General features: G+C 44.2%; 2 protein-coding genes across 6 annotated transcripts in view; both read right to left on the bottom strand.

Annotated features, from left to right (window-relative positions):
- The window catches only part of arhgap32b (Rho GTPase activating protein 32b), a 137,715-nt gene extending 136,848 nt beyond the window's left edge, over positions 1-867 (bottom strand). For all 5 annotated transcript variants that reach the window (XM_038297839.1, XM_038297842.1, XM_038297843.1 and 2 more), the window contains exon 1: positions 431-867. The gene's annotated coding sequence lies outside the window, so the exon portion shown is untranslated. The remainder of the gene's footprint in view (positions 1-430) is intronic.
- A 13,364-nt stretch (positions 868-14,231) lies between these two features.
- vps26bl (vacuolar protein sorting 26 homolog B, like) lies at positions 14,232-26,290 on the bottom strand. The gene is made up of 6 exons (XM_038297853.1): positions 26,029-26,290; positions 23,775-23,931; positions 22,248-22,412; positions 21,993-22,168; positions 18,921-19,063; positions 14,232-14,943 (listed from the first exon to the last, which is right to left on the bottom strand). The coding sequence occupies exons 1-6, from the start codon at positions 26,249-26,251 to the stop codon at positions 14,821-14,823; spliced, it is 987 nt and encodes a 328-aa protein (XP_038153781.1). The 5' UTR covers positions 26,252-26,290; the 3' UTR covers positions 14,232-14,820.
- Positions 26,291-26,451: the final 161 nt, after the last annotated feature.

The following is a 26,451-nucleotide window of genomic DNA, read 5'->3' as shown; positions in this document are numbered from 1 at the left end:
AGTGACCTGCAGAACCAGAACCAGAACCAGAACCAGCTGATCCAAACCAGGCAGGAAGGAGGGACACCCTGCAGGCTGGTTGAACTCAGTGACTCATCACTGCTGATCCAACAGATGTTCATCCCCCCCTGCAGTAACCTCATCAACCCCTCCCTGCTGGATCAGTCAGGCTCAGAACCGGAGCAGCAGGTCAGAAACCAGCAGCGCTTCTGATCAGATCTCCAGATCAGAACCGACCTGATCCCAGCCGGTTCGGGAAGAAGGAGCAGTTAACGGATCAGTTCATTCAAACCGTTAAACGTCAGAGCCACCGTGGACAATCCAGGGTTCGGTTCTGGTGGCTCAGAACTCCCACACCCACGTGCCCCGTGTTTTTCTCACGCGGAAAGGCCAGAAGAGGTCCAGCCCACGGCCGGAGAGCCTACCCTACCTTGGTTTGACCCCTCCGGGACACCGTCCTGTGCTGCCGAGCTGCTAGCTTTCGCTGATTCTGTGTGTCGCTTCACCGCTGCCCGGTTCCCTCCTCCTCATCACGGCCCGAGCAGGCTGAGGTTCCCCCTGATTCCCTTGGTTCCCCCTGGTTTGCCTGGTTCCTCCGGAACTCTGTGCTGTAGGACAGCGCGCCGCCGCCTCCACAGCGGCTTCAGTTTCCCCGTACACAAAAAGAGGCTCCGCTGAGTTAGTCCCGCCGCTCTACCGAGGAGCGGGTACCGGGAACAGCTTCCATCTCTTCCACACCAACACTTGATGAATCCGCTCCTCCTGCTGCTTCAGAGCCGGTCCAGATGAGCGGCTCGGCGGGCAGAGCGGAGTGGGGCTCGGCTGGATCCAGACTGGAGCAGCGGCAGCGGCGCTATCCCCGTGATGCGTTCAAGGGCCGTTGGAATCCGGGATCGAGCCAAATGAATTCCGAACAGCCTGGATCTGCTGTTCTACAAAGTGTCGATCTTTCCCCAAATCTAAACACCTTACATTAAAGTTTATGTAAAGTGTTAGAGTAATTTAAACAGATGTTTCACGAAAAGCCATTCTGCAGAAAAAGAAAAAAAACATCAGAAAACGTGCTTCCATGACAAACCAGCAAACGGAAGACCTTGAACGCAGCTCGGACGGTTACACCAAGCTTCAAGTAGCACAGGGTCAAAATAAATAAAAGAAATACTTTATCCAGTCCTGGTGTTTATGAACTACAGCATTCCTCGTGTTTTTAAATATTGCACTAAGAGAGAAACAGCCTGATGGACTCTAAAGGAGCTGATGATGCTGGAGGAACTGAATGGTTCTGGTTCTGGAAGACCTGTGGTTCTTGGTGTGGGTTTGGCCCCCAGCACAGTTAAACAAAACAAAACATAATTTAATAAACAAAACATCTTGCTGATTCTTGTTACTATGAAGATTAAATTGTTCAAAGTTACTAGTCCACATATGTGGACAGATTTAAAGGAAAAGTCTGGTCATCTTCAGAAATCAAACTTCTGAAAGTCCTTTAAATGTGAAATCATTCCATCCTGTTCAATAAATGATCAGAGTTTTTAATTCAGAGTAATTTTCATGTGAATGTGTTTTACTGGAGGCATCCATCTCTGTCAAAGAACACTACTGCCACCTACTGGTTAGTGACATCACGGTGCGGTATCGGCTGTTGATCAAGTCCCAGTGCTGTATCTGGTGTTTGTCACAACGCGCTATTATCCAAGTCATCTTGAAAACATTCTTCTTCCAAATGTTGGCCACATATTACGGGTTTTTTCTCTGGCCAGAAGTTCGATGGCAAATCCTCCCTCTTCAAGTTGGCGATCCAACGACCAACCCGTCCGTGGAGGATCAGGAATCAGAAAGGTGGAATAACTCTTTTTTTTTCACTTTTACCCGATGTATTCCAGCATCCAGCTGCCATGCACGTGGGCATTGTCAGTTTCACTATAGCTCTGGTGAATTTCAATGGTGAAGTCCTCTGGAAATCTTCAATAATTGCTGTTGATTGCAGATGTGTCTAGTAGTTCCCATTGATTTAGCTTGTAAAGTGGGGAGAATTAATTTTATTTTTTAACTGATTAACTTTAAATTTACAGCAAACGTATTAGTTTTAGGTATAAATAATGATCCATTGATTATTCCTCGATGATCGGACTTTTCCTTTAATAAATGGTTATCACATATGCTAGCAATAGAATAAATGAATGAAATTGTATTTTTGGATGTTTTTATTAGAAGTCAGTTTTCATGGCTTTAATGTTTAAGTGTTATGGAGCGTATCCTCCTATCCAGACGTTCTGCACTAAAGCCTCAAGATTCCTTCACTGAGAAATGTACACACTGAAGGACTGAGGCCGTCATTCGAGAGGCTAATTGATAATGATGATGTTCCAGAGGACCTGAGAGTGTTTGATAAAGTCTGGAAGGTGAGCCACAGCTCAGATGGATGTAGATCCAAGGCTCCATTCAAATGTAGATGGATCCATTTGAATGATCTCGCTCAGCTGGTCCAGTTTGTAAAATGACAGACAGTTTTAGCAAGACCTCATTAAGGTGCAGACACTGTCCTTAAGCAGGATGAAGAAGCAGGGGTTCAGGGGTTCTGGGATGGAAACGGGGGGGTTTACCATTAGGTAATACTAGGCAGTTGCCAAGGGCCCCAAGTTCTTTGCGCTTTAGTCGCTATATTTAGCCACTTTTCAGACCCCTCTAGCACTTTGATTTCTAAAAAGCTCCTAGCGCCAAATCTAGAGACTTTTTTCTGCTACTGGAGACTTTGGAGACAACATCTAAAAGCAGCGAACTCTGCTCTCCAGAGCGAGTAGATTGGTAACCCCGCCTCCTGCTCTCCTCTATCTTGTCTGCTGTCATGATTCATGCAGCTATTATTTCATCCAAATGAAAAATGGAGAACAGAGAAGCAGATCATGGCTTGTCTACAGTGAAAAGAAGGACTGGGTTATTTACTTTGGCCTTTTTGGAAACACAGGAAGGAGCAATCAGCTAAGTGAGCTTAGTGCTTGGAAAAAATCTTTCATTCCTTTAGAGACAGCATGAAAAGTCAGCTGAGTACAAAACATAGAGAGGAAAACAAGAAGAAAAGGGACAAGAAGAGAGGGACACAACCTAGAACAGATATTGGATGTCTATTCTATTAACATTTCTCTGTCTGGAGAATGGGGCTGTTTTATGTTTTGTCCTCTCCATTCAGAGGGCCCCCTGCCTGTCTTTACATAGGGCCCCACATTTCCTGAATCTGCCCCTGGATAGAAAGGTTGGTGTTGGGAATGACAATAAACTGGTATGAAGCATTTTACTACTAATGCTAGAGAGCCAGAAAAGCTATGACATCTGACCATTTAATGATCCGGTATTCTGTATCGCTACGAATGATGAGTTACTATAGAATGAGCTCTAAAGAAGTGAACCCCGTGAGTCCTAAAGCCCTTTGGAGACCTGGAGACTTTTCTGCATGTGGAACATCAAAGAACAATATGCAGATTCTTGGATTTCATACGGACGGGGCCATGACCTTTACAGGTGCGCAAAGTTTCCTGCAAGGGATTATTAAACCAATTCTGATTATTGGTCAGAGTGGGATGATGCAATGCTGTGCATTTCCTGGACAGGGCCGCTTTTTACAGTTGCCTTTTGTATCTATGCTTCTTTTTCTATGTCTGCTTCTGTCTCCTTGAACCCCAGTGGGCCTCAGCAGATGGCCGCTCACACTGAGCCTGGTTCTGCTGGAGGTTTCTTCCTGTTCAAAGGGAGTTTTTCCTCTCCACTGTCGCTACAAGCATGCTTAGTGTGAGGGATTGCTGAAGAGTCAATGAGTCGATGCAATCAGCTGGTTTTCCTTAGATAGAAAACTTTGAATCAATCTGACTGGATGATCTCGTGAACTGTAAAGTGACCTGAGATGACATGATGTGAATTGGAGCTATAGAAATACACTGAATAGAATTGAAATAGAAACTATAGCACTATAGAAACAGGAAAATATTTTAGATATCAATGTCTTTCATGAGGCCCCAAATTCCTGGCTGCACCCCACTCATAAGTTTTAATTTGGTAAACAGACTGAGCGTTCCTCACCTCACCAGTTCATCTGCAGCTTTAACTGGACCTTTCAGATGGGATTAAAAAGCTGAATCTCATCCTTGAGAGGTTCACCTGCAGGAAGACGTGTGTGAAACTGAGCTCAGGTGGTTGGTGGAGAGATTTCCAGGCATTAGATCAAAGGTGATTCCAGAAACCCCCTGTTTTTGCTGGCTTGCTCTCCGTATCTGTAGATTTATAGGAGGTTATGTCTTTGGCAGTTTCACCTTCCTTCTCCCAGGGTTCAAGAACTGACCGTGTCGGGGGTGGGGAGGGGTCCTTTGACCACCATCAGTTAGAAACAATGAGTGGATTTGAAGGAGGTAAAACGTCTAGCAGAGAACTGCTGCATTAGTGACTTGGTGCCATAAAACCCTCATGATTCATACATATTGTACGCGGTGAATTTTTGTCAACTGATCCTCTTAAACAAAGCAAACATGAGATGAAAGCTTATACCAGCCGGTCATTAGCAGAACAATAAGCCCACCTGTTCACAAACAATGCTGCTTCTACCTGTATAAAGTTCAGACTTTGAGTTTTATCTCCATTCTCAATCTGTAGGTTTACTAGTGGTTTCTAGAATTTCTAAAAGTAGAATGGGAGGCAGATCTTTTAGTTCTCAGGCTCCTCTCCTGTGGAACCAGCTACCAGTTTTAGTCCGTGAGGCAGACACCCTGTCTACTTTTAAGGCTAGGCTTAAAACTTTCCTTTTTGATAAAGCTTATAGTTAGAGTGGCTCAGGTTATCCTGAGCTATCTCTATAGTTATGCTGCTATAGGCTTAGACTGCTGGAGGACATAGGGACCCCTTTTTCATCATTCTGCTTCATTCTATCTCTATTCTCCCACTCTGCAGAATCTGTTAGTTCAATCTCTAACGTTCTGCTCTCTCTGCTTTTTCTCATAGTAGCTTCATCTGGTCTGTTCCTGTTTGGCTGTGACTCCATCCTGGAGAGAAATATCAGCTGTGCTGCTGCCATCAACACCTTTGTTTCTAGATGTTGGAGCTTGGCCTGTTTTTCAGTGTAGTCCTGTTTCTCTGACTGTGACTAACTGGATGTGCTCTCTTCATCCTCTGACATGGTAGCTGGCTCGGAGCTCGTCTGCCTGGCTGTGTGTTTCCTGGACGGGGCCGCCTGTGGAGCTGGTTGACAGTTGCCTTTTGTATCTATGCTTCTTTTTCTATGTCTGCTTCTGTCTCCTTGAACCCCAGTGGGCCTCAGCAGATGGCCGCTCACACTGAGCCTGGTTCTGCTGGAGGTTTCTTCCTGTTCAAAGGGAGTTTTTCCTCTCCACTGTCGCTACAAGCATGCTATCAGCTGGTTTTCCTTAGATAGAAAACTTTGAATCAATCTGACTGGATGATCTGGTAGAATCGCAAAGTGCCTTGAGATGACATGTGTTGTAAATCAGCACTATAGAAATAAACTGAACTGAATATACATCCTAATCTATCATAAACCAACTATTAATATCTATCCATTCTGGTATTTCTAATATGTTCCATAAAGTTGGGATTATGTTTCCATCCCACCGTTCAGTACTTTAAAGTGTTCTGCTATAAGTGTGTGGGAACATGTGAGTCCTGGAAGTTATACTTTAGGATCTGCAGCACTGAATCATCTGGATGCTGCTTCGCTGGTTCGGTTTAACCTGGAGAACCGAGACTCTGAAGGTTGTGAAAATATTAGATGAAGGTAAAACAGCAGAAAAATCCCATTAAAACCAAAACATTGAGCAGGCGCTGATCAAAGCCTGCCCCCTAGGGACCGCGGTGTTGTTCTGCAGCTCCTTCCAGTCTGAAAGCTTTCAGGTTAGGAAACATGAATTAAATCTACTTGCTTTGAAATCCCTTCCATGCTGGATCTTTAGTGATTGGTTGTGGTTTGGGGACGAGGCCTCCTTCTGACTGACCGAGCTGGAAGGTGGATCATTTCTGAGATGTCTCAGCTGAGGAGCCCCCCTGCTTTAAGACAGGCCTGTGACTCTGGCTTCCTGATGTGATGAGGAAAGCAGCCAACCGTGTCTGAGTGGAGTTCAGCTTTTATCAGGAAGATCTTTGAGCGTCTAACTGCCTGGCTGACGTGTGTGCACAGGTCCAACCTGTTTACATCATGTCCTGAAGTCTGTGGAGATCCTCCTCATCTACTGGATGTTTAAATCTAACAACATTTCTGACGTTTCTACACATCAGGTTAAAAAAATCCAGGGTTTTTAAATGAGTTTTACATCAAGATAATCCTGGAAAATAAATCTTAGGCAAACTTTTACAGGTAAAATGTTTTTTTTTTTCCATCCAGGACAAAGTTCTTCACCTTCAGCTCCCGGGGAAACTGAGGCCTTGATAAGCTTTCCTCCCCTTATTCATGGGATCGGGTTTGCAGGGACTCCCGGCTTTATTAAAGGTCCTGTGAACAAGCAGGTCTGACCTGGAGACAGCTCCAATTATCGGAGATTTCAGCTCTCCTACCTTCCTTCAGTCCCAATAACTGTGTAATAACGATGCCTTTAACACCCAGAAGGCAGAGTTTCAGCAGGGCTCAGCTAACAGGGGCTACCACCTGAGGAAAGTTGATCCACTCTTTCCAAAAAAGTTAAAATCAATCCATTGGACTTTGTTTCCAAGTTTGAAGACTTTTGTCTTCCATCCAGGAAGCTTTTTCAATTCAAAATGTCAAAAATAGCGTTGAGTTCCAGGTTTTATCCAGTAGCCTATGGAAGAAAAACAGTCTCATTAGAATCTGACCTTTTTAACATTTTAAACACTGAATTTTCTTACACATTGAATTGAATACACTGAACTTTTATATGGTGAAAACTCAGCTACAAAAAATGTGCCTGCAAATGTGTTGACCTTTTGGTGAACTCAAGCCAAAGCAATCTAAACTCGATGCAGTCGAGCAGCTTCTAGCCAATGAAATTAAGTCATTTGATTAGAGAAATAAAAGTTTACCACCGGCCGCTTCTTGAGGATCAAACCAAGAGCCTTTTCAGACAGGGGTGCCACACTAGCTGTGATCAGCTCATAACTCATTTAGCTTCATTCAGCCGGGAACAAAGCTATGCCCAACTTTTCTGCCACATGACCAAATGAGCTGACTTCATTGGCTAGAAGTTGCTGTAGATTGCTTTGGTTTGAATTCACCAAAAGGTCAACACATTTACAGTAGTGTTGAGCAGATGCCATTTCTTTGCCCCGATACCCGGCTGTGCAGTATCGGCCAATACCATCTGTTAGGAAAAAGGAAAAAGACAAATACAAAGTGAATCCAGTAGAACTTTTTATTACCTACCTGGAATGGGTGACAATAGTTGAAGAAACATTTGTCTCTCCAAATGGTATCGGTGCCCTATTTGTTGGTACTCGCCGATAGCGACACCCCTATTTTAGTGCTGGATCGGAGCCCCACCCATACTGGTATCGGTGCAACACTAATTTACAGTCGAATATTTTGCCCCCAAATTTTTTGCAGCTCAATATTTTGCAGGCACATTTTTACCAGATAAAAATTCAGTGTTTAGAATACGGTGCACGGGGACTTCCGGTGAAGATGGCTGGCTAGCAGACGTGTTTTCACTGTGCTCCTGCTCCCACCCGTCTATATTACAGTAGAATACGTGCTACTGTCTATATTTTCGAGAGATATATTGATTTGGCGTTTTACACACAGCAAAATTCATTTATTGGACAACGAGCAATGTCAAAACAGACGAAAATACAACCACGAAAGACGGTGGCCGCCGCCATGACTGCCAGTGCTAGCCAAACTGATTTGCTAGTAGCAACAGGTGACCACCGCTGCCCTCGTCCGTGAAGTGACTAAAAGTGTCAGGGCCGGATCTATCAAAGGTTTGCATGTATAAAAACGTGAGCTATTTCACTGCGCATGGTAAAAATGTACAAACTGATCTATCAACAGCGTGCTAAAAGGATTTGGTCTTTAAAACGTGCTAAATAGCGCCTCTTATCCATTTAGTACTTTTTCTGCAATGAATATGCAATATGGGGCGTTTATACGCAAAAGTGCGTCTTGTGGGAGGAGAACATGTAAATATATTAATTTAGCACTCGCAAAGTGATTTATTAAACCTGAAAGCAATTTTGCTAACGGTATCTGACTCTATATTTAACACGTTTCAAAAGAAGGTGCAAATGGTCTGTATGCGTAATTACGCACACATGGCAGCGGTTATTGTCGCAAGAAGCAGACATTGAAATGAAGCAAGGAGACGCAGAGAACGCATTTTTTCACTCCGTGTGAATATTTGTGGAATGAACGAGGAAACGATCATCAAAACATATCGTTTATCCAGCATTTACATTTTGGAGCTGTTGGGGGAACTCTGAATGGATTTGGAGCCAGCCACAAGGAGGACCCACGCAATACCAGATATCACAAAACTCCTTGCAACATTGGATCTCCCAATCTAGTTTTTCAGAAGTGCTGTCCCACGTTCTAAATGCCATGTCGCCCTGACGCCCTACTGGAGAACCCCGACCTCCTCCTTGCGCCTGTGGAGCAACATGCCAATGCTGCGGGGATGCGTACGCGCAGTAATCTTACCCACAGTCATTTCTTGTGAGCCATTTGGTATGTGCATTTTTCTACAGGCCAATACAAAACACCTGTTTTTTTTTTTTTTTTTTTTTTTTTACTGCAGTGAAGTAGAAATTCAGCCACATACCACCTTAGGGAATAAAGGTTGCCAAAGTTTTTTCTTATATATATATATATTTTTTATTTATTTATTTTTTTTGTTGGGGGACACTGTAAGATTTAAATTTCTTAATGCACTAGTTTGTACAAACTACAAACTACTTTGCCGCAAACCTCAAAACGCGCAAAACCATAATTTAAATAGGGCGTCTCCAACAGTTTTGCACCTGCCACCAGTTACGCAATCACTCTTGTTAAATCACCCGCAAACCATGGTTCAGCCCCTTGTGCAAAATTCCAGTTTGCGAGCGCAAATTACTGCATACAATATTGGATCTTGATAAATCTGGCCCTCAGTGAGGTAATGGACCAAAAACTGTCTGCACTTTCTGGGACTGTGGGTAAAATATCGTCCTCACTGGAAGGACTCTCGACACGCGTCACGGAGACAGAGCGGAGAATCTCAGACGTGGAGGACATGGTCACCGACATAACGGGGAGACTGACTGAAGCCGAAGAGAAAATGAAGACCGTGGTCAAGGGCTTGGATGATATGGAGAACAGGAGCAGGCGGGATAACATCCGCATTATCAATCTGTAAGAAGGCGCGGAGGGTCAGAGTCCTATCCAGTTTCTTGAAGCCTGGCTGCCTGCTACGCTCGGCCTGGGGAACAGCTCCGCGGGTAAAGCTCGTATCAAAGTAGACCGCGCACACCGGGTCCTCGGCCTGCGGAGTACATGTCCCAGACCGGTCATTATTAAGCTCCACAACTCCAGGGACAAGCGGCGCATCATGGCGGCAGTGAGGGCGACTCCCAAGCTTGACTACGAGGGACATCGGATCTTTATACACCAGGATTTCTCTTATGCAGTCCGTGAGAAGCGGAGGGGATTTAACGCTACTAGCCGTGCTTTGATTGACAAGGCCATTCGCTTCAACATGCGCTACCCAGCGACACTCACGCTGACTCACAACGGGACTGAACACAAGTTTGACTCGCCGAAGGATGCACAGAATTTCATCAAGGCACTGGACTAATATTCAACTTGGATTATTATATTGAGGCGGCCCACGGCAAGGCATGGAAGTCTGTTGTGTTTACTGCGATTAAGGTACAGAGAGACTGTTTAAAGGGTGGATATGCATCATCTTTTTACTGTGACGTATTAATAGAGTCATTTGACTATATGTACTGTTGAAACAGATTAACGTTTAGTTCCATAATTGACAGTAACCAGGTAATATTTTAGACTGATTATAATCCACCAAAATCTCAACTATCCTCAAGAATGGTTAAGGCTACAATTGAGTTGTGCTCAGATCTTGGTCTTTTTGATGCCTGGAGAATTTTTAACCCACATGTGAAGACTTTACTTTTTCTTCACGTCCCCATTTTTCTTTCTCTAGAATTGATTATCTATTTGTGTCTAGATCTGTTCTTGACAGAACTCAGGGTTGTTCAATGAACACCTGCGCTCTCTCAGACCATTCTTCAGTTTCAAAGGAATTTTTACCACCTTATTATGATTCTTTGTCTAGACATTGGCGTCTTAATCCAACTTTGCTTTGTGAGTCTGTATTTTAAAATATTTAGAAGATCAATGGGAGCTCTTTATTTCTACAAATGATTCATCAGAGGTCAGTGCCTCTACCTTATGGGAAGCAGGCAAGGCATTTCTCAGGGGCTCTATACTTTCTTTCACTGCAGGGAAAATAAAGAACACCTTAGCTAAACAACTACAACTGGAACAGGATATTGTTAATCTGGAGGGGGAGTTTAAACAATCCACGTCCATTTCTGTGCTTAAAAAACTGGACGCAGCCAGATCAGCCTTGGACCAACTATTTACTCAAAAAGTTGAAACTGCAACATTCTATGCAAAGCAAAGATTATTTGAATCCGGCGATAAACCTGGCCGACTTGCCCAGGGGAAGAATGGGTTTTATGCAATACCCTCTCTCAAAGACAAGAAAGGTGATCTACACTATGAGACTAAGCTTATTGGTAGAATAATGAAAGAGTTCTATCAGGAACTATATTCTTCTGAGAGTCAAGATTCTGCAGATTCTAGGAAGGACTCTTTTGATAATATTAACCTCCCTACACTGACGGAAGAGAGACAATTAGATCTGTGTAGACCTATTAGGACACAGGAAGTCTTAGAAGCTACCAAATCTTTACAGGGTGGAAAAGCTCCAGGCCCTGATGGGTTTGGGTCGGAGTTTTATAAGAAAATGGCTAAACACATTGCAAATCCCTTATTAAATATGTATATGGAATCATTTGAGAAGGGCGTGCTCCCGCCTACCCTCAACCTAGCCCACATATCTCTGATATTGAAGGAGGATAGGCCAGCCGATCTATGTGCGTCATATAGATCTATAAGTTTGCTCGGTGTAGATTGCAAAATTTTGTCAAAAAGGTTCAAGGTTTGGCATAATATTGCTGCCCACATTGGAAGAAGAGGCTTTTCTAGTGCATTGCAACCTCTAATTAGGAACCAAGCTTTCCCTCCAGGTATTGGCATTAGTGTATTTGATGATTGGCATTCTAAAAAAATAAGACTTGTTTGTCATTTATTTGAAAAGGGTCGTTTTATGTCCTTTAAACAAATTCAAACTCAGTATAATATACCACAAAAACACTTTTTGGAGTTTTTACAAGTGAGACATTTTGTAAATTCTCTTTAATTCCCAGTCAACCAACCTGTTTTGAACTCTATTGAAAGCTTTCTTCTTAAATGTAATGAAGATGTACTCACTAAAAAGAAATTCATTTCTCTCTGTTATGGGAAATTACTGTCTTTGAATTTTGTTCAGTTTGTTGTTTCCCACCCTGGCCTTATCAGGGTTGGGTGGGAAAGAGAGTTGGAGGTTCGTCTTTCTGTAGAAGGGCTTTCTCTATCCTCAGCACTAATGACTTTACTCCATAAACTTTTACATTTGGAGAGACGATGTGTTCAGTGGATTCAGGAACGGCCCCCTTCTGTATCACAGTGGTACAGAGAAACGTTCAAGGTGCTTCCTCTGCAGCGCCTCAGTGCCATTATAAAGGGTAATTGTAATGATACACTATATTGCCAAAAGTATTTGCTCACCCATCCAAATTATTGGAATCAGGTGTTCCAATCACTTCCATGGCCACAGGTGTATAAATTCAAGCACCTAGGCATGCAGACTGTTTTTACAAACATTTGTGAAAGAATGGGTCGCTCTCAGGAGCTCAGTGAATTCCAGCGTGGAACTGTGATAGGATGCCACCTGTGCAACAAATCCAGTCGTGAAATTTCCTCGCTCCTAAATATTCCACAGTCAACTGTCAGCTGTATTATAAGAAAATGGAAGTGTTTGGGAACGACAGCAACTCAGCCACGAAGTGGTAGGCCACGTAAACTGACGGAGCGGGGTCAGCGGATGCTGACGCGCATAGTGCGAAGAGGTCGCCAACTTTCTGCAGAGTCAATCACTACAGACCTCCAAACTTCATGTGGCCTTCAGATTAGCTCAAGAACAGTGCGCAGAGAGCTTCATGGAATGGGTTTCCATGGTCGAGCAGCTGCATCCAAGCCATACATCACCAAGTGCAATGCAAAGCGTCGGATGCGGTGGTGTAAAGCACGCCGCCACTGGACTCTAGAGCAGTGGAGACGCGTTCTCTGGAGTGACGAATCGCGCTTCTCCATCTGGCAATCTGATGGACGGGTCTGGGTTTGGCGGTTGCCAGGAGAACGGTACTTGTCTGACTGCATTGTGCCAAGTGTAAAGTTTGGTGGAGGGGGGATTATGGTGTGGGGTTGTTTTTCAGGAGCTGGGCTTGGCCCCTTAGTTCCAGTGAAAGGAACTCTGAATGATTCAGCATACCAAGACATTTTGGACAATTCCATGCTCCCAACTTTGTGGGAACAGTTTGGAGCTGGCCCCTTCCTCTTCCAACATGACTGTGCACCAGTGCACAAAGCAAGGTCCATAAAGACATGGATGACAGAGTCTGGTGTGGATGAACTTGACTGGCCTGCACAGAGTCCTGACCTCAACCCGATAGAACACCTTTGGGATGAATTAGAGCGGAGACTGAGAGCCAGGCCTTCTCGTCCAACATCAGTGTGCGACCTCACAAATGCGCTTCTGGAAGAATGGTCAAAAATTCCCATAAACACACTCCTAAACCTTGTGGACAGCCTTCCCAGAAGAGTTGAAGCTGTTCTAGCTGCAAAGGGTGGACCGACGTCATATTGAACCCTATGGATTAGGAACGGGATGTCACTTAAGCTCATATGTGAGTCAAGGCAGGTGAGCAAATACTTTTGGCAATATAGTGTATATGGACTATGCAGCCTTTGCTTGATCATCTGCTTAGTGAGCTTGCAGAGCTATTACACAAAGGGGAGCACAGTTTGTTTTTAAACATTAAGTTTGAGTGTTTTTATCTTTTTTCCCCTCGACTTATCATACGGATTACAGGTTTTGACCCTGATGTGTATTTGAAATTCATGTACCGGTGTTTTACTGGACATTTCAGATTTTGTATTAGACTTGGCTGTGCTGAATTGTTGTTGTTTGTCTTGTTTCTAAAAGACCATTTTTTGTAAAAAAAAAAAAAAGAATAAGGTGCACAAAAAAAGGGAGATTCCAATGAGACTTGCTCCACAGTATCCCAACAAAGCCTCGTTTTTGCTTAGAAAACACAGACGAACGGGTCCACCCCTTTATAATGATTTCTATTTCTGATATTTTGAATTGAAAAAGCTTCCTGGATGGGAAGAGAAAGGCCTTCAAACTTTGAAACAAAGTCCAGTGGATTGTGGTTTTTATTTTAACTTTTTTGGAATGACTATGACTGGATGACAGAGAATCTTCACCAGCATATTCTCCGCCCACTTTCTATGAACCAACGATGAAAGCAGCGGCAGGTTGGGATGCGGTTAGTCTACAGCTTTTCATCCGTTTCCACTTTTAACATTTTACGATCAATATAACCTTAATGGAGCCGCTGGTCTGGGACTGGGTGGGGGGCAGGGCCAACTTCCAGGAGGTCACTTTAGACACCAGCAGAAATGCAGAAACACAGCATTTCCTTCCAGCTTCAGTTCTTTACACTCTGAGACCATTAGGCTGAACGATCCACTGGTTTAACTGGAAGGATCCAGTTTGTTAGTGATGACTGGAGGAAGTTTAACTGAAGCAGAGAAGCAACGTCTGCAGTGAGGTCAATTATTAAGGAGCGAAATAAAGCATCCTGCTTCTTCCTTCCAGGCGGCGCCGATCATCGACGCTCTTGCTTCAACTGGTTTGATGAACTGGGAATGAGCTCATCATCCAGCAGGTAAGGAGGTCCATGAGGAGCTCTGTCCCGCCCCGGGTGGAGCTCCATGAAAGGTGAAGCAGCTCCAGCCAGCAGCCAGAACCACAACAAAAAAATAAAAACAAGTCCAACAACTTTTAAAATGATTTTATTTACATTTCTTTTATGAGTGACAAAAAAACAACACCTTTGAATTCCCTTCTTAATAATCAAATGTTTATTTTTTTTACAGCAATCATGTTTGTTCCCGAAGCTGTGGTCACCAAGGAGCAGCGTCTTCATCCATTCATTAGTCGTCACGCTAACTGTTAGCTTCCTGCAGACTTTCTACGCGGTCAGACCAGAACTCATGTTGGCTGAGTGAAGATCTGATCCCATTTAAACTGGGACGGGGGGCGCTCTCACACAATCGACTCCCATTAGTGAAGAAGCTCCAATCGTCAGACAGACACACGCTTCACCGCACAGCTGGGAGCCCAGAAAGGAAACCTTCAGTGTCATTGGGTCAGACGGGATGTTTGGTCGTCAGCGAACTGACATCATCATCATCCTCGATGAAGGACGAGACGATCAGGTGGAGACTGACCTGAGATCAGAGCCCAGTCACACCAGTGACTGCCAGCCTGAACATCTCAGATGATGAACCAGACCTCCTGCTGGTACCAGTGAGGCCCGCTTCATGTACACAGAGTCCAGACTGGGACAACCACACACACACACACACACACACACACACACGCAGAGACTGTGGTTCCCCCGGCGTGTCTGAGCCTGGACTGGGACCTAGCTGGCGCTCTGAGACCTCTCTGGGTTGGAGGAGGAGCCTTCGAAGCGCTGAGCGGCCATGATGGCTTGATGAGACATGCTCTTCCTCACTATGTCACCTTTCCTCCACAAGATGATTTCCTGCAGCAAAGAAACGCAGCGTTAACCCAAACCCAGCCTGGAGAGTCCCAACCTTAAGGTCAAGCAGGATGCAGATGTAGCGTCATTCACAATATCATTTACTGGGACAATGACAGAGACACAGCAGGATTAAAGACCCTCTGAATAACCGCAGGTTTCCTGCAGCTTGGTACCTCACAGCCATGAGAACATGGATGGACTTCTCCATCAGCTCCCCACGCTGCCACCTCCATAAGCTCCCTGACCATTCTGCCATAGTCTACCTCATCACAGGTGGGGGCGACTCAGAGGACAGACAGCCGACTCCTGACTTGGTGGTCTGCTTCCAGCAGAAAAGCAGATCCACCCCACTGAACATCCAGGGAACAGACATTAGCTACGTTTACATGGACACAACTAATCGGATTGAAGGCCTGATCAGATCAAAAATGTTTCATGTAAACATGTCAGACTGAAGATTCTAATCCGATTCGGTCCGAATGAGAGAGGTGGTTTTTGCCGATCGCCATTCCGATTGGCGTCCATGTAAACACCCATTCGGATCTGAAGAGTAAAATAATCTTCACTGTGCATGTGTGCGACGTCAGCGTGACGTTTTTCCGCCTTGTCAACAACAGGAAACCACCGGTCGCTCTCGCTCTTGCTGTGAACAACATGGCGGGAGGAGTCTAGGAACGCCGACTTATACACTCAAGTTCATTTAAAGCTGCAGGAAGCAGGAATTTATCCTCCTTCTCTTCCTCTTTTCTCTCTCCACAGCCCACTCGCTCTCCCACGCCGGTTCAATCGCTCATTCTCTACATTTTCTCTCGGACATTTCGCTGCCAAGCGCTTTTTTCCTCCTCTCTCCGTTTTTCTTTCCGCTCGCTCCGAGCGCATCGTTTGTCAGGCCTCCCAAAAACCAGACGCAGACAGAACTGCCAAGTTTGGCAGGAAGTTCTGCGCATGCTTAAAAGATTTAATCTGATCCAACGCTTGGTACATTTATACACACGTCATGATCGGATCATTTCACTTAGTGTCCATGTAAACGGAGATTTTTAATTTCCGATCAACCAAGGTTTGGATCGGATCGGGGAAATTTTGCGCATGTAAACGTAGCTACAGAGATACTGGACTCTCCTAAGAACCTAGATGTTCACCTGAAGAACAAACTGGACTGGACTCCCAGCACTGAGGCTCTGGATCAGAAAGGTCAGAGCAGACCTGCCTGCTGAGGAGACTGTTGGACAGCAGGTGGCGCTCCTACAGACCTTTTCTGACTCTGTTGTGGCATCAGCCATCATCTATGGAGCTGTCTGTTGGAGCAGTGGCTTATCTGTAGCTGAGAGGAAGCGTCTGGATCAGCTGATCAGGAAGGCCAGCTGTGATTGGATGCCCTCTGGACTCAGTGCAGGAGGTGGGAAACAGATGGATCCTAACTAAACGAACATCTCTGTTGGATAATGTCCCCCCCCCCCCCCCCCCCATGCATGAAGCTGGTGCTGAACTGGACAGCTCCTTCAGTGACAGACTGCTGCACCTTAAATGCACCAGGGAGCGTTATCACAGATCCTTCCTCCCAGCAGCTGGAAGACTCTAGAACCACCACTGTTCCCAACGACCTCAATCAGTTCTTCTATTCATGCTGATTTTGCACAGTTTCTACCGTAGTCAATTACATAACCTGCTGCTGTCATTTTAAACATCTCTGATGTTGATCTATTTTCAAATAAGCATCAATGTAAAAATGTCCATAGCTGAATAATGGTTATTTATTCTCCAGGTTCATATTGTTAAATAAAATACTCTATTTGTTTTATTTTCCTCTTTGTTATTTTGTAAAGTTTTCTAAGGTCCACATTGTGTGACCACTTCTACTATATAACCTTTTGCTGCTGGAACACCACAGTTTCCCAATTCTGGGACAATTAATGGAATTTCTATTCTATTCTAATTTAGACAAAAGCTACGTTCCTGCCTCAGCCTAAAGTGACCAAAACCTGATTTTTTTTTGCCAATATTTGCCTGGATCTGATCTTTCATGACAGTCTCAACAACAGAGATCCGATGTGTTCCAATGCGACCCAGGCCACTTGGCTCTATGGTCCTGAATCCGATGTCAATCTGATGTTTTCAGATGCTACCTGCGTCGCATTCATCCATCCATTAATACTCAACAAAGGTCTGCATTCTGCGTGACGTTTAGCGCAAAGAAATAAAACCTTCTTGAAAAGCTTGTGTTGTCCCGACCCCATGCAAGCTAACATCCACTGTTTCTACCTGCTCATCCAGGAGCGTCAACTAACTACGTAAAAATACTTTGCTACCTTACTTCAGTAGAAATGTTCCTTATCTATTCTTTACTGGGGGATGAATTATTAGAAAACTTTTTACTTCTACTAGTTCAATTTTTTGCAATTATCTCTACTTTCTACTTCTTACATTTTAAAAATAATCTTGTTAGTTTTGTTTCATTTCAGCTTTTTTTCATTCTGACCTGTTGGTACTTAAATAAATAAAAAGCATCAAAATAATCAGTTATATTCAGATAATTAATTTCTTTGTGGTTGGACTCGGTGCTGCCCCAACTTGTTGCTCACCACGTACCAATAAAAATAGTTTATCTAGATGATGCAAAGTTAAATGTGACACTGTTACCATTAGTTATAAGACTAAGGAAGTTATCATCCAGAATTATAGAAAAACATACTTAAGATTTTTTTCCTGCATTACTTTTACTTTTATACTTTAAGTAGTTTTAAAAATTGGACTCTTCCACTTTTACTGGAGTAAGAAGCTGAAGCTGTTCCTTCTAGGACTTCTACTGCAGTAATAAACATTGATATTGTTGACAGCTCTGTCCAGAGGAGAGAATCCTGCAGTGTGATTGGCTGGATGCAGTCAGCCGGTTTATTTACCATTGGATGATCTGAGTGAAATGGAGCCATAGAAATAAACCGAACTGTTTGAACACATTTCAATCTAAATGAGTTTAAAGGTAATTGGACATCAATTCTCAAACATGGATCCAATCATTGAACCATGTTGAGTGTGAGTTTCTGAGCTGCACATCAGCCGCTGCAGGGATGAGCTGCTGCACACAGAGGCTCGTAGCTTTAATCTCTGAATTCATGTTTAAATGGATTCATCTGAAACAGAAACCAAATTGAAAGCCGGGTGAGGAAGAGTTTATAGATTAGATTTGATGAGAAAGTGGAATTAGTGAACCGGTGGGTTTGCTCCCACAGGAGGACTGGAACCAGTCCTCTTCCTCTGGTCCTGCTGCTTAATTTCTCCATCATCCTGGAAGGATGACAGATTTTATATCCAATTAAAAGCCCAAGTCTGTCGTTCTCTGGCTCATTATTCCATAACTTAAAGCAATAAAACTGAAGCCTTCTGCAGAACAGCCGCCTCATAGATTCACTGTCAGATCCAAAGATCCTTTCTAAAAACCCAAGATGTGAAGCACTGGAACATCGCTTTGGGAAAACACCACACGCTCAGACTAAGGCTCAAACAATCAGATTAATCCATTATTGAAATAATCGTCAACTAATTTACTAATTGATTAATCATTAGCTGGAATTTAAAGACTGTAAAACATGATTTTAGCTGACAGAACAACCCACTTAGAGCAGGAATTATACTAAATGTATTAAACAAATATATAAACATTAGGGATTTAAGATAAAAAAAACTTTTTTATCTCTCAATCTGCTCTATCCAGAACTCCATCAGTTTCACAAATCTTCTTTAAGGAACAATTGGCTATCCGATTATCAATCAATTAATCTAAAATATGATCCACAGTTTAATTGATTTAGTAAAATAATAATTAGTTGCAGCCCTAGTTCAGACTTTACTTAATAAAGCAACAGATCTATGAGCCGCTTTTAATCCCGATTTCAGTAACGTTTGAATCAAACTACCTCCAGCAGATACTGAGAAATCCCTCGGTCCCTGAAGACCTCGTTCCCACACAGTCTACTTGCCTGTTGTTTGAAATAGCGCCTCTCCTCCTCGTCTATGAGGACCAGGTTGAGGAAGTATCGCACCGAGAACTTCTTGTTGACGTCTCTCATGGAGGGGATGAGCTCATAGCCCGCCAGGAAGAGCCGGATGGGGATGGATTCTCCTGCAGAAGCAGGAAACAGCAGAGTTAGCCTGAGGAGGAGCCGGCTCACAGCGCTGCTGTTCTGTCAGAGGAGCGTACCCGTCAGACCAGCATACCCATAGTCAATACCCGTTTATCCCTTTAGCTTTGTATGAAAAATAGACTTTGATTTACCTCAGTGAGCAGGTTTCCCTTTAGTCATTTACAAAAAAAAATTGTTAAAATTTAATAATTTAATGACCGTATTTTTCAGACTTCAAGTTGCACTTTTTTAAATTGTTTGGCTGGCCATGCCACTTATACTCTGGTGTGACACATTTTCCATCACCACAAGAGGGCGCTATGTAGCTTTACTGAAAGAACAAAGGTCATAACTTACCACAACAAAACAAATTAGCATGTAAACAACGACTGAATAGAAAGATGCCACCCAAAAGAAATTCATATGCTGAAAGTTATTAAATATGCCGTGGAAAATGACTGATGGGGAACCGGGAGGATGAACCATGCATCTGTCCTGGATGTCATCGGATGGATGGATTAAACATGGGCCTCAGCGACAAACGAAACAATCCTGGCGTCTTTTGAAAGGCTGGAATAGGAGCAGAAACCCGAGTATGATGACGAGTCTGAACACAGCCATGCAGAGGAAGAGGAAGCGGCGCTTGGTCTGCTGGTGGAGATGGCAGAATTGTTCAGAAGCGACACCGACGACGAGGAATTCAATGGATTTGCATGAACTTTATTGAATTGACCTGTGATTTATCAGTTCTTTGAATAAGCTCGAATAACTGGCTGCATAGCCTATTAGATGGTTTTGTTTTGTGTTTTTTAAACAGACTTCTTTCAAAATAAACTATTATTGATCTCTAGTGTTGTGGTCTTGATATGATATAGTGTCTGAATGACATAAAATGTTTTATCTGGAATCGGAAAGGCGCACTTTCTGCCTGTTTTTATTTTCTCCGATGTTGTTCTTGTTTTTTTTCTTCTTCACTAGAAGATCGTTTTCACTACCGTACCCGTCATTGGATCTTATTTTATATGATGAAATATTTTTTTCTGATTTTTATTAAATAAAATCAAACAAAAATGAAGAGTGACACTCCTCGATGATGACTGCAGTTTTATTGACAAAGAGCCACGGAGCGATAAGCTCGACCAGCAAAACGTTCTAAAAGCAAATTGATTAAAGTCGTAGGAAAGTCATGGATACATGTCAAATCCTTCTTGCTTAATCATGTATATAAATGTACTCTTTATCCTAAAAGTAAAAAAAATATATATTTAAAAAAAAAATCCTCTCTTAAAATCAGTGTTTTTTATTCGTTATCTTCTGCAGGCCAGTTAGTTCTACGTCAGCCTGAACACCTAAATTCAGCCAATCATATATCAACGGTCGTCTGTCAATCAAATGTTTTCAGTCATAGCATCTTGATTCATGTGTCGCAGCTAATATACGCAACGGTTGAAATCAGAATCCTTTCCTTTCCCATTGAGTTGCGTCCCAGTGTTCACGGGGATGGACGTCTGTGTCTTCGGCAGGCGTAGAGCTAACAGAACTGGCAGCGTTGCGAGGCAAGGGCTCAAACATGTACGGCTGGAAGCCTTCTACACCAAACCAAGCTTTTGCCGCCCTGGCGTCCTCTTCCACAACATCTTCATCCCGCTTTCCTCCTCTAAATGAAAAATAGATGATGGAGGAGACTCATCCATGACCTCCGACACTAAACTCTCCTCCTCTTGCATGTTTCCGCTGTCCATAGCGTTCCTTGACAGCGTCGTTTCTAAGTCACCAATTTAGTGCTACTTGGTCCTAATGGAATTTCCCATTGGGAACCTGCTAGCACTAAGATGCTAACTGGTTAGCTAGATGCTTCAGACTAGAGACTGACACGGGAGTGGATTTTCACTCCTGTCCCGTCCCACTCCCACAGAAAAAAATGGTGTCCCGTCCCGATCCCGGGCCAGAGTAGAAATCTAAATCCTGTCCCGTCACACTCCTGGTGAAATTACTCCCACTCCCATCCCGCTCCCATTCAGAATGACTCCCGCTCCCGCACCACTCCCATTCTTGTTGTTTTTGAGCGCGGGTGAAAAACTCAGAGCGGAAGTTACTATTGGTTTGCTCCCGCTCCCGTCTGCTCCCGTTAACGTTTAATCCTGTACCGTCCCAACCCCGTGATCGTTACTAATACTGACTCCCATCCCACGGGAATCCCGTGACCCGTGGGATTCCCGAAAAAATGTCAGTCTCTACTTCAGACAAACCGACCACAACGAAACTTGCTTGCGAACCTTCCGTCACAACAATCCTGCTCCTTTGATAAACGACCAATCTCATTCACTTTATTCACTCGTGTAAAGTCGGGCACCACTAGGGAGAATTCGGAAATGCAACGGTTGGAACGGCCGCTTCCCCTACGACTTTAAGAGTGTAATTTAGGCTATAAAATAGGCCTGTAGACTAGGCCTCTTACATGTACGCATATAACAGTGATAGTATTAATGATAGTAGTGGTGATATCTAAAACAACCAGGGTAGGTGACAGGGCAACTGGCGCGTTATTACCGCTTCTCAGATGCTCGTTCATGAAAGAAAACAATGCGGTCTTGGAGCATTAGCCTAGTATAAATGGATACAGTAGCCCTGGATAAAATAACCTTTCAAAAAGGTGCGACTTTTAGTCTGGTGCGACATATAGTCCTAAAAATACAGTACTCCCTTTTGGGTGTATTTTGAAGTGTATGGTGATCACACCTTTCAGTTATTTTTTTTTGGTACATGAATAAAGGGATACATGCCTGTTGAGGTAGTTTAAAATCTATATTTTGTAAAAAACTAAAGGGATAAACGTAAATCTGAAGCATGCATATTGACTATAGGTATGCTGGTCAGACAGGGTATGCTGATCTGACAGAACACCGGCCCTGACTTCCTGGTGATCACCTCTGACCGGAGCGCCGTCCATGATCTCATACTTTGCGATGGTGTCATTCTCATGGTAAACGTTGGGCCCCGTTCCGGTCGTCTCTCGCTTGATGATGTCGATTTCCATGTGTCTGATCTTAATCCTCACCAGAAGGAAGTAAATCTTCCCAACAATCACATCTCTGAGGTGATATCTGCAAGCGCGTGGCAAACGGTTAGCGCTAGCCGTCCTCCCTTCACCGATGCCATAATCTGCTGGAATAAAACTCTTACTTGGATTTATTGTACTCAAACTCAATGTGCAGGCAGTCCTCGATCCCCACTTCCATCTTGATGGAGGAGTTGAGGTCCGGGTAGGTGCTCAGCGTGTGAACCACAACGTCCAGCTCTTTGCTGATGTCAGTCAACCTTCGGCCGACCGTCGCCCTCAGAAAGTACCTGGAAGCAAACAGAGTTCAGCTGGGAGAGGAAAAGGCATGGGCTGAGGCGGGATGACGATCGTAGCGGAACGGGCCGGGTCGTCAGAACCATGAAGGCCTTCAGGGGCTGATGGGTCAACGCAGGATGGAAATCTAACCTCCATGGTTCTGTTACAGCGGTTAGCATGAAGCCCCGCTAACCTCTGAGCTGCGCGGCTGTAGGTTCATTATCCGACAACAGAGCGGCTGTTAGGGCCCAGTGCTGAGTCAGAGTCTAAAGCTGCGTTCACAACAGACGGCTGGTTTACACGCAACGTCTATGGAGGACGATGTCGAGGGGTCCAGTGGCGCCTTTGAGCATCGGGAGCGCCGCATTCCGAGCGTTCAACGCTGGAGTTCAGCAAATTGAACTTTTGTGGCTGGATGCAGCAGCATCAACCAATCAGAAAAGCTGATCAGGGAGTTTTTTTGGGTAAAGCACATTCAAATAAAAATGTATTAAAAACACTGATCATTTATTGAACAGAATAATTTAATATTTAAAGTTCTTTCAGAAATTTTAATTCTGAATATGATCAGACTGATTTATTTTTCATCTGCCGAAGCGACGACAGCTGGCAGGTAGTCTCTTTTTCCCTCGAGGCATCCATGTTTGTCAAAGAACACTACTGCCACCTACTGGTTAGTGACGTCACGGTGCGGTATCGGCTGTTGATCAAGTCCCAGTGCTGTATCTGGTGTTTGTCACAACGCGCTATTATCCAAGTCATCTTAAAAACATTCTTCTTCCAAATGTTGCGTATTGCAGATGTGTCTAGTAGTTCCCATTGATTTAGCTTGGAAAGCGGGGAGAATGGCGCTAGGCTTACCGCACCGTGACGTCACTGCTGGAAGATGGCAGGAGGGAGGGGTTACTATATTTGGGCAAAAATGGCCGCTCCCAGACTCAGTGATCAGGATGAAAATTTGTATTTTTTTACTGATTAATGCTATATTCATTAAATCACAGCGAACGTTTTAGTTTTAGGTATAAATAATGATCCATTGATTATTCCTCGCTGATCGGACTTTTCCTTTAAAAACGCTTTCAATTCACTTCTATTCACTTGGAGTTAGACTTTCTCACCTAAAAAGAGTTAAAACTATTTTATCAACCCATAAAGTAAATAAAGCCAAGCTGCTCTCTAGCTTGAAGCTACAGAATAGAGCAGATAAACAACCAGAGCGTCTGAACCAGTTTAATCCAGCATCCAGATTTCTGTATTTAAGCGTTTTTGGTGCTTAAAACGCTTTCGCTGAGAACGTAGCATAATGGAGCATCTAGTTTAGAGCCGGGTATGAAGGAGAGCGGCTAAATGATCGTCTAAAGTCGTTAACTCACCGTAGTTTGACGTTCTGACCCGTGTACGACTCGTACGGTTTCTCCACATGCGTGAACTCGAAGTCAAACGTCTGGGACTGTGTGAGCTCTCCAGGCCGAGCCAAGTCCTTCACCAACGACACGAACTCATGGTGGTTCCCTCTGTCATAGTACAGCTCTGAAAGAAAAACAAACTGTATCTGAGATCACAGATCCTCAACCTGAACTCCAGATTCACCGCGGCGAGATACGACTCCTGTGAAAACCAATGATCAGGCCGCAACATCTGGTTCAGTAGGAGCCAATCAGAGCTGGAATAATGGCGTGGATGATGCACGATGAGACGCTGTTCTGTTCAGCATGTCCTAAGCCAATAGGCATGCGTGAGACATCAGATTTGCATTTATCCTTTTATTTTTGTACAAAAATAAACTTTAAACTACATCAACGGGCGTGTATCCCTTCAGTCATGAACAAAAGAAAAACGATTTAAGGTCAGATCGCCATACGCTTAAAGAAACACCAAAAAGTAAGTAATTTAATATTTTCTTTGTACATGACTAAAGAGATACACATCTGTTGAAGTAGTTTAAAGTTAATTTTTCGCAGAAACCTAAAAGGGATGAAGGGGTATTGACTATGGGTATGCTGGTCTGATGGGGTATGCTGATCTGACAGAACACTGGGCCTTCAGAAGTATTCGACCCTCTGGCTGTATCCGTTTATAAAACTATAAAATAAAAACGTGGATCCTTCCAGTCCACCTGAGTTCAGTCCATCAGTAAAAACGCCACCAAGTCCGAGACGCCCTGAAGACCAAGCAGCTCCACAAACATCCAGTGTTTGCTGGAGGCCCTCCAGTCCACCATCTTCAGATGGAAATCACCTGGTAGACAATAACAAACCCAGAGATAACTCCAGAACTCAACAGACAGGCAGGAGGGAGCAAAGGTCACACTGCAGGAGAACCGAGGATGTCTCCATGGGACCTGGAGGAGCCCACAGTTAGGAGCTGGATGGAGGAATCTGCTTTACTGAACCCATCTGACTTTACCATTAGGGGGATTTACCATTAGGCAATACTAGGCAGTGGCCTAGGGCCCCAAGTTCCTCGGTTTCCATGTATGGTTAATACAACTATTCCTTATCTGTGCACATTAATTATGTTTTTGATAAAAATCCTTTAACTAAAATGCCATCAGAACGCTGATAATATTAAGTGTGTCTCAGCCCCCCCCTTCAGTGTCCACCATATTGGATCAGTCCATTTGCTGCACATGTTCAGAAAGGTCCAAACAGACAGCAGCAAACCATTTGAAAACAAACCATGCAAAGAGCAGTGTTGCTAACTTAGCGCTTTAGTCGCTATATTTAGCCACTTTTCAGACCCCTCTAGCACTTTGATTTCTAAAAAGCTCCTAGCGCCAAATCTAGAGACTTTTTTCTGCTACTGGAGACTTTGGAGACAACATCTAAAAGCAGCGAACTCTGCTCTCCAGAGCGAGTAGATTGGTAACCCCGCCTCCTGCTCTCCTCTATCTTGTCTGCTGTCATGATTCATGCAGCTATTATTTCATTCATTTCAAGAAGAGAGGGACACAAACTAGAACAGATAATGGATGTCTATTCTATTAACATTTCTCTATCCTTAGAATGGGTCTGTTCTATGTGTTGTCTTCTCCATTCAGAGGCCCCCTGCCTGTCTTTGCCTAGGACCCCACATTTCCTGAATCCACCCCTGACTGAGGCCAGCTTTCTTAGTGTCCCTGCAGAGGTTAACATCTGTCCCTGGGAAACAGATCCAGGAGCTGAAAGCTGGATCCCTGAGTCAAGACCTCTTCCTCGTGAGAGCCGCCTTCTGTTTGCATCATCATCATCATCATCATCATCATCATCATCATCATCATCATCATCATCCCTGTAAGCATGATCCTTCCATTGATTTGGGAAGACAGGGAAATTAAAACATGAGTAGAGAGGAGTGTAAACCTTCCAACCCTGCAGAGGGTTGGAAGGTTTAGCTTAGATCAGGGACCTCACAGTGGGCCCTCAGGGACCGCTGTCCTGCAGGTTTCAGAGGTTTCCCAGATGAACAGGCTTCCACCATCAGAATCAGCTGTGCTGAAGCTGGGAAACCTCTGAAACCTGCAGGACAGCGGCCCTCAGGGACCCACTCAGGGATGATCCTCTGTAGGTGATGACGTCAGCGATCACGAGACTCCCTGCCTGTTCCAGAGGGAACTTGTTGATCGCAGACAGGAAGCGGCCCGCTTACCTATCTGACCCACAAACTCCACTCTGATGCCGCTGTGCTCCAGCCTCTTCCCGGGGTACTTCAGCGTCACGCTGACCTTCCCGGCCACCGTCTCTCCGTCGTAGAAGAGGAAATATGTGTCCTTCCTTCCGTCTTCGCTCTTGTGCTCCGCTTTCTTCCTCGTCTCGGCGTCATTCAGGATGATATCGATGTCCGCAGTCTGACCGAACCCGAAGAAGCTCATGGCTGCTTCCGGTTCCGCTTCTCACTGATGCGAGCGTCCAGCTTCTGGATGTGCAGCGCGAGCCGCTTGTCGCTACCCGATCCGTACCGGTAGCACGATCCGTACCATCAGCTCATTTGCGCCTGCGCGAACAGAATAACTTCCGGGTCGCCAAAAAATAATGTAATTACGTTACTGAAAAAACTTTATTTATATCCTGA

The sequence above is a fragment of the Cyprinodon tularosa genome, unplaced genomic scaffold, assembly GCF_016077235.1.
Source record: "Cyprinodon tularosa strain WSP-4 unplaced genomic scaffold, ASM1607723v1 ctg399, whole genome shotgun sequence".
NCBI classification, from domain to species: Eukaryota; Metazoa; Chordata; class Actinopteri; order Cyprinodontiformes; family Cyprinodontidae; genus Cyprinodon; species Cyprinodon tularosa.
The sequence above is the reverse complement of the archived record's forward strand: the minus strand, read 5'-3'. Positions and strand labels throughout refer to the sequence as shown.

Coding starts and splice junctions, on each gene's coding strand:
- vps26bl (XM_038297853.1), bottom strand. CDS start 26,251: ATGAGCTTCTTCGGGTTCGGTCAGACTGCGGACATCGATATCATCCTG. Junction 23,932..26,028: donor GGAGTTTGTGGGTCAGATAG/GTAAGCGGGCCG, acceptor TTTTTCTTTCAG/AGCTGTACTATGACAGAGGG. Junction 22,169..22,247: donor TTTGAGTACAATAAATCCAA/GTAAGAGTTTTA, acceptor ACGCGCTTGCAG/ATATCACCTCAGAGATGTGA.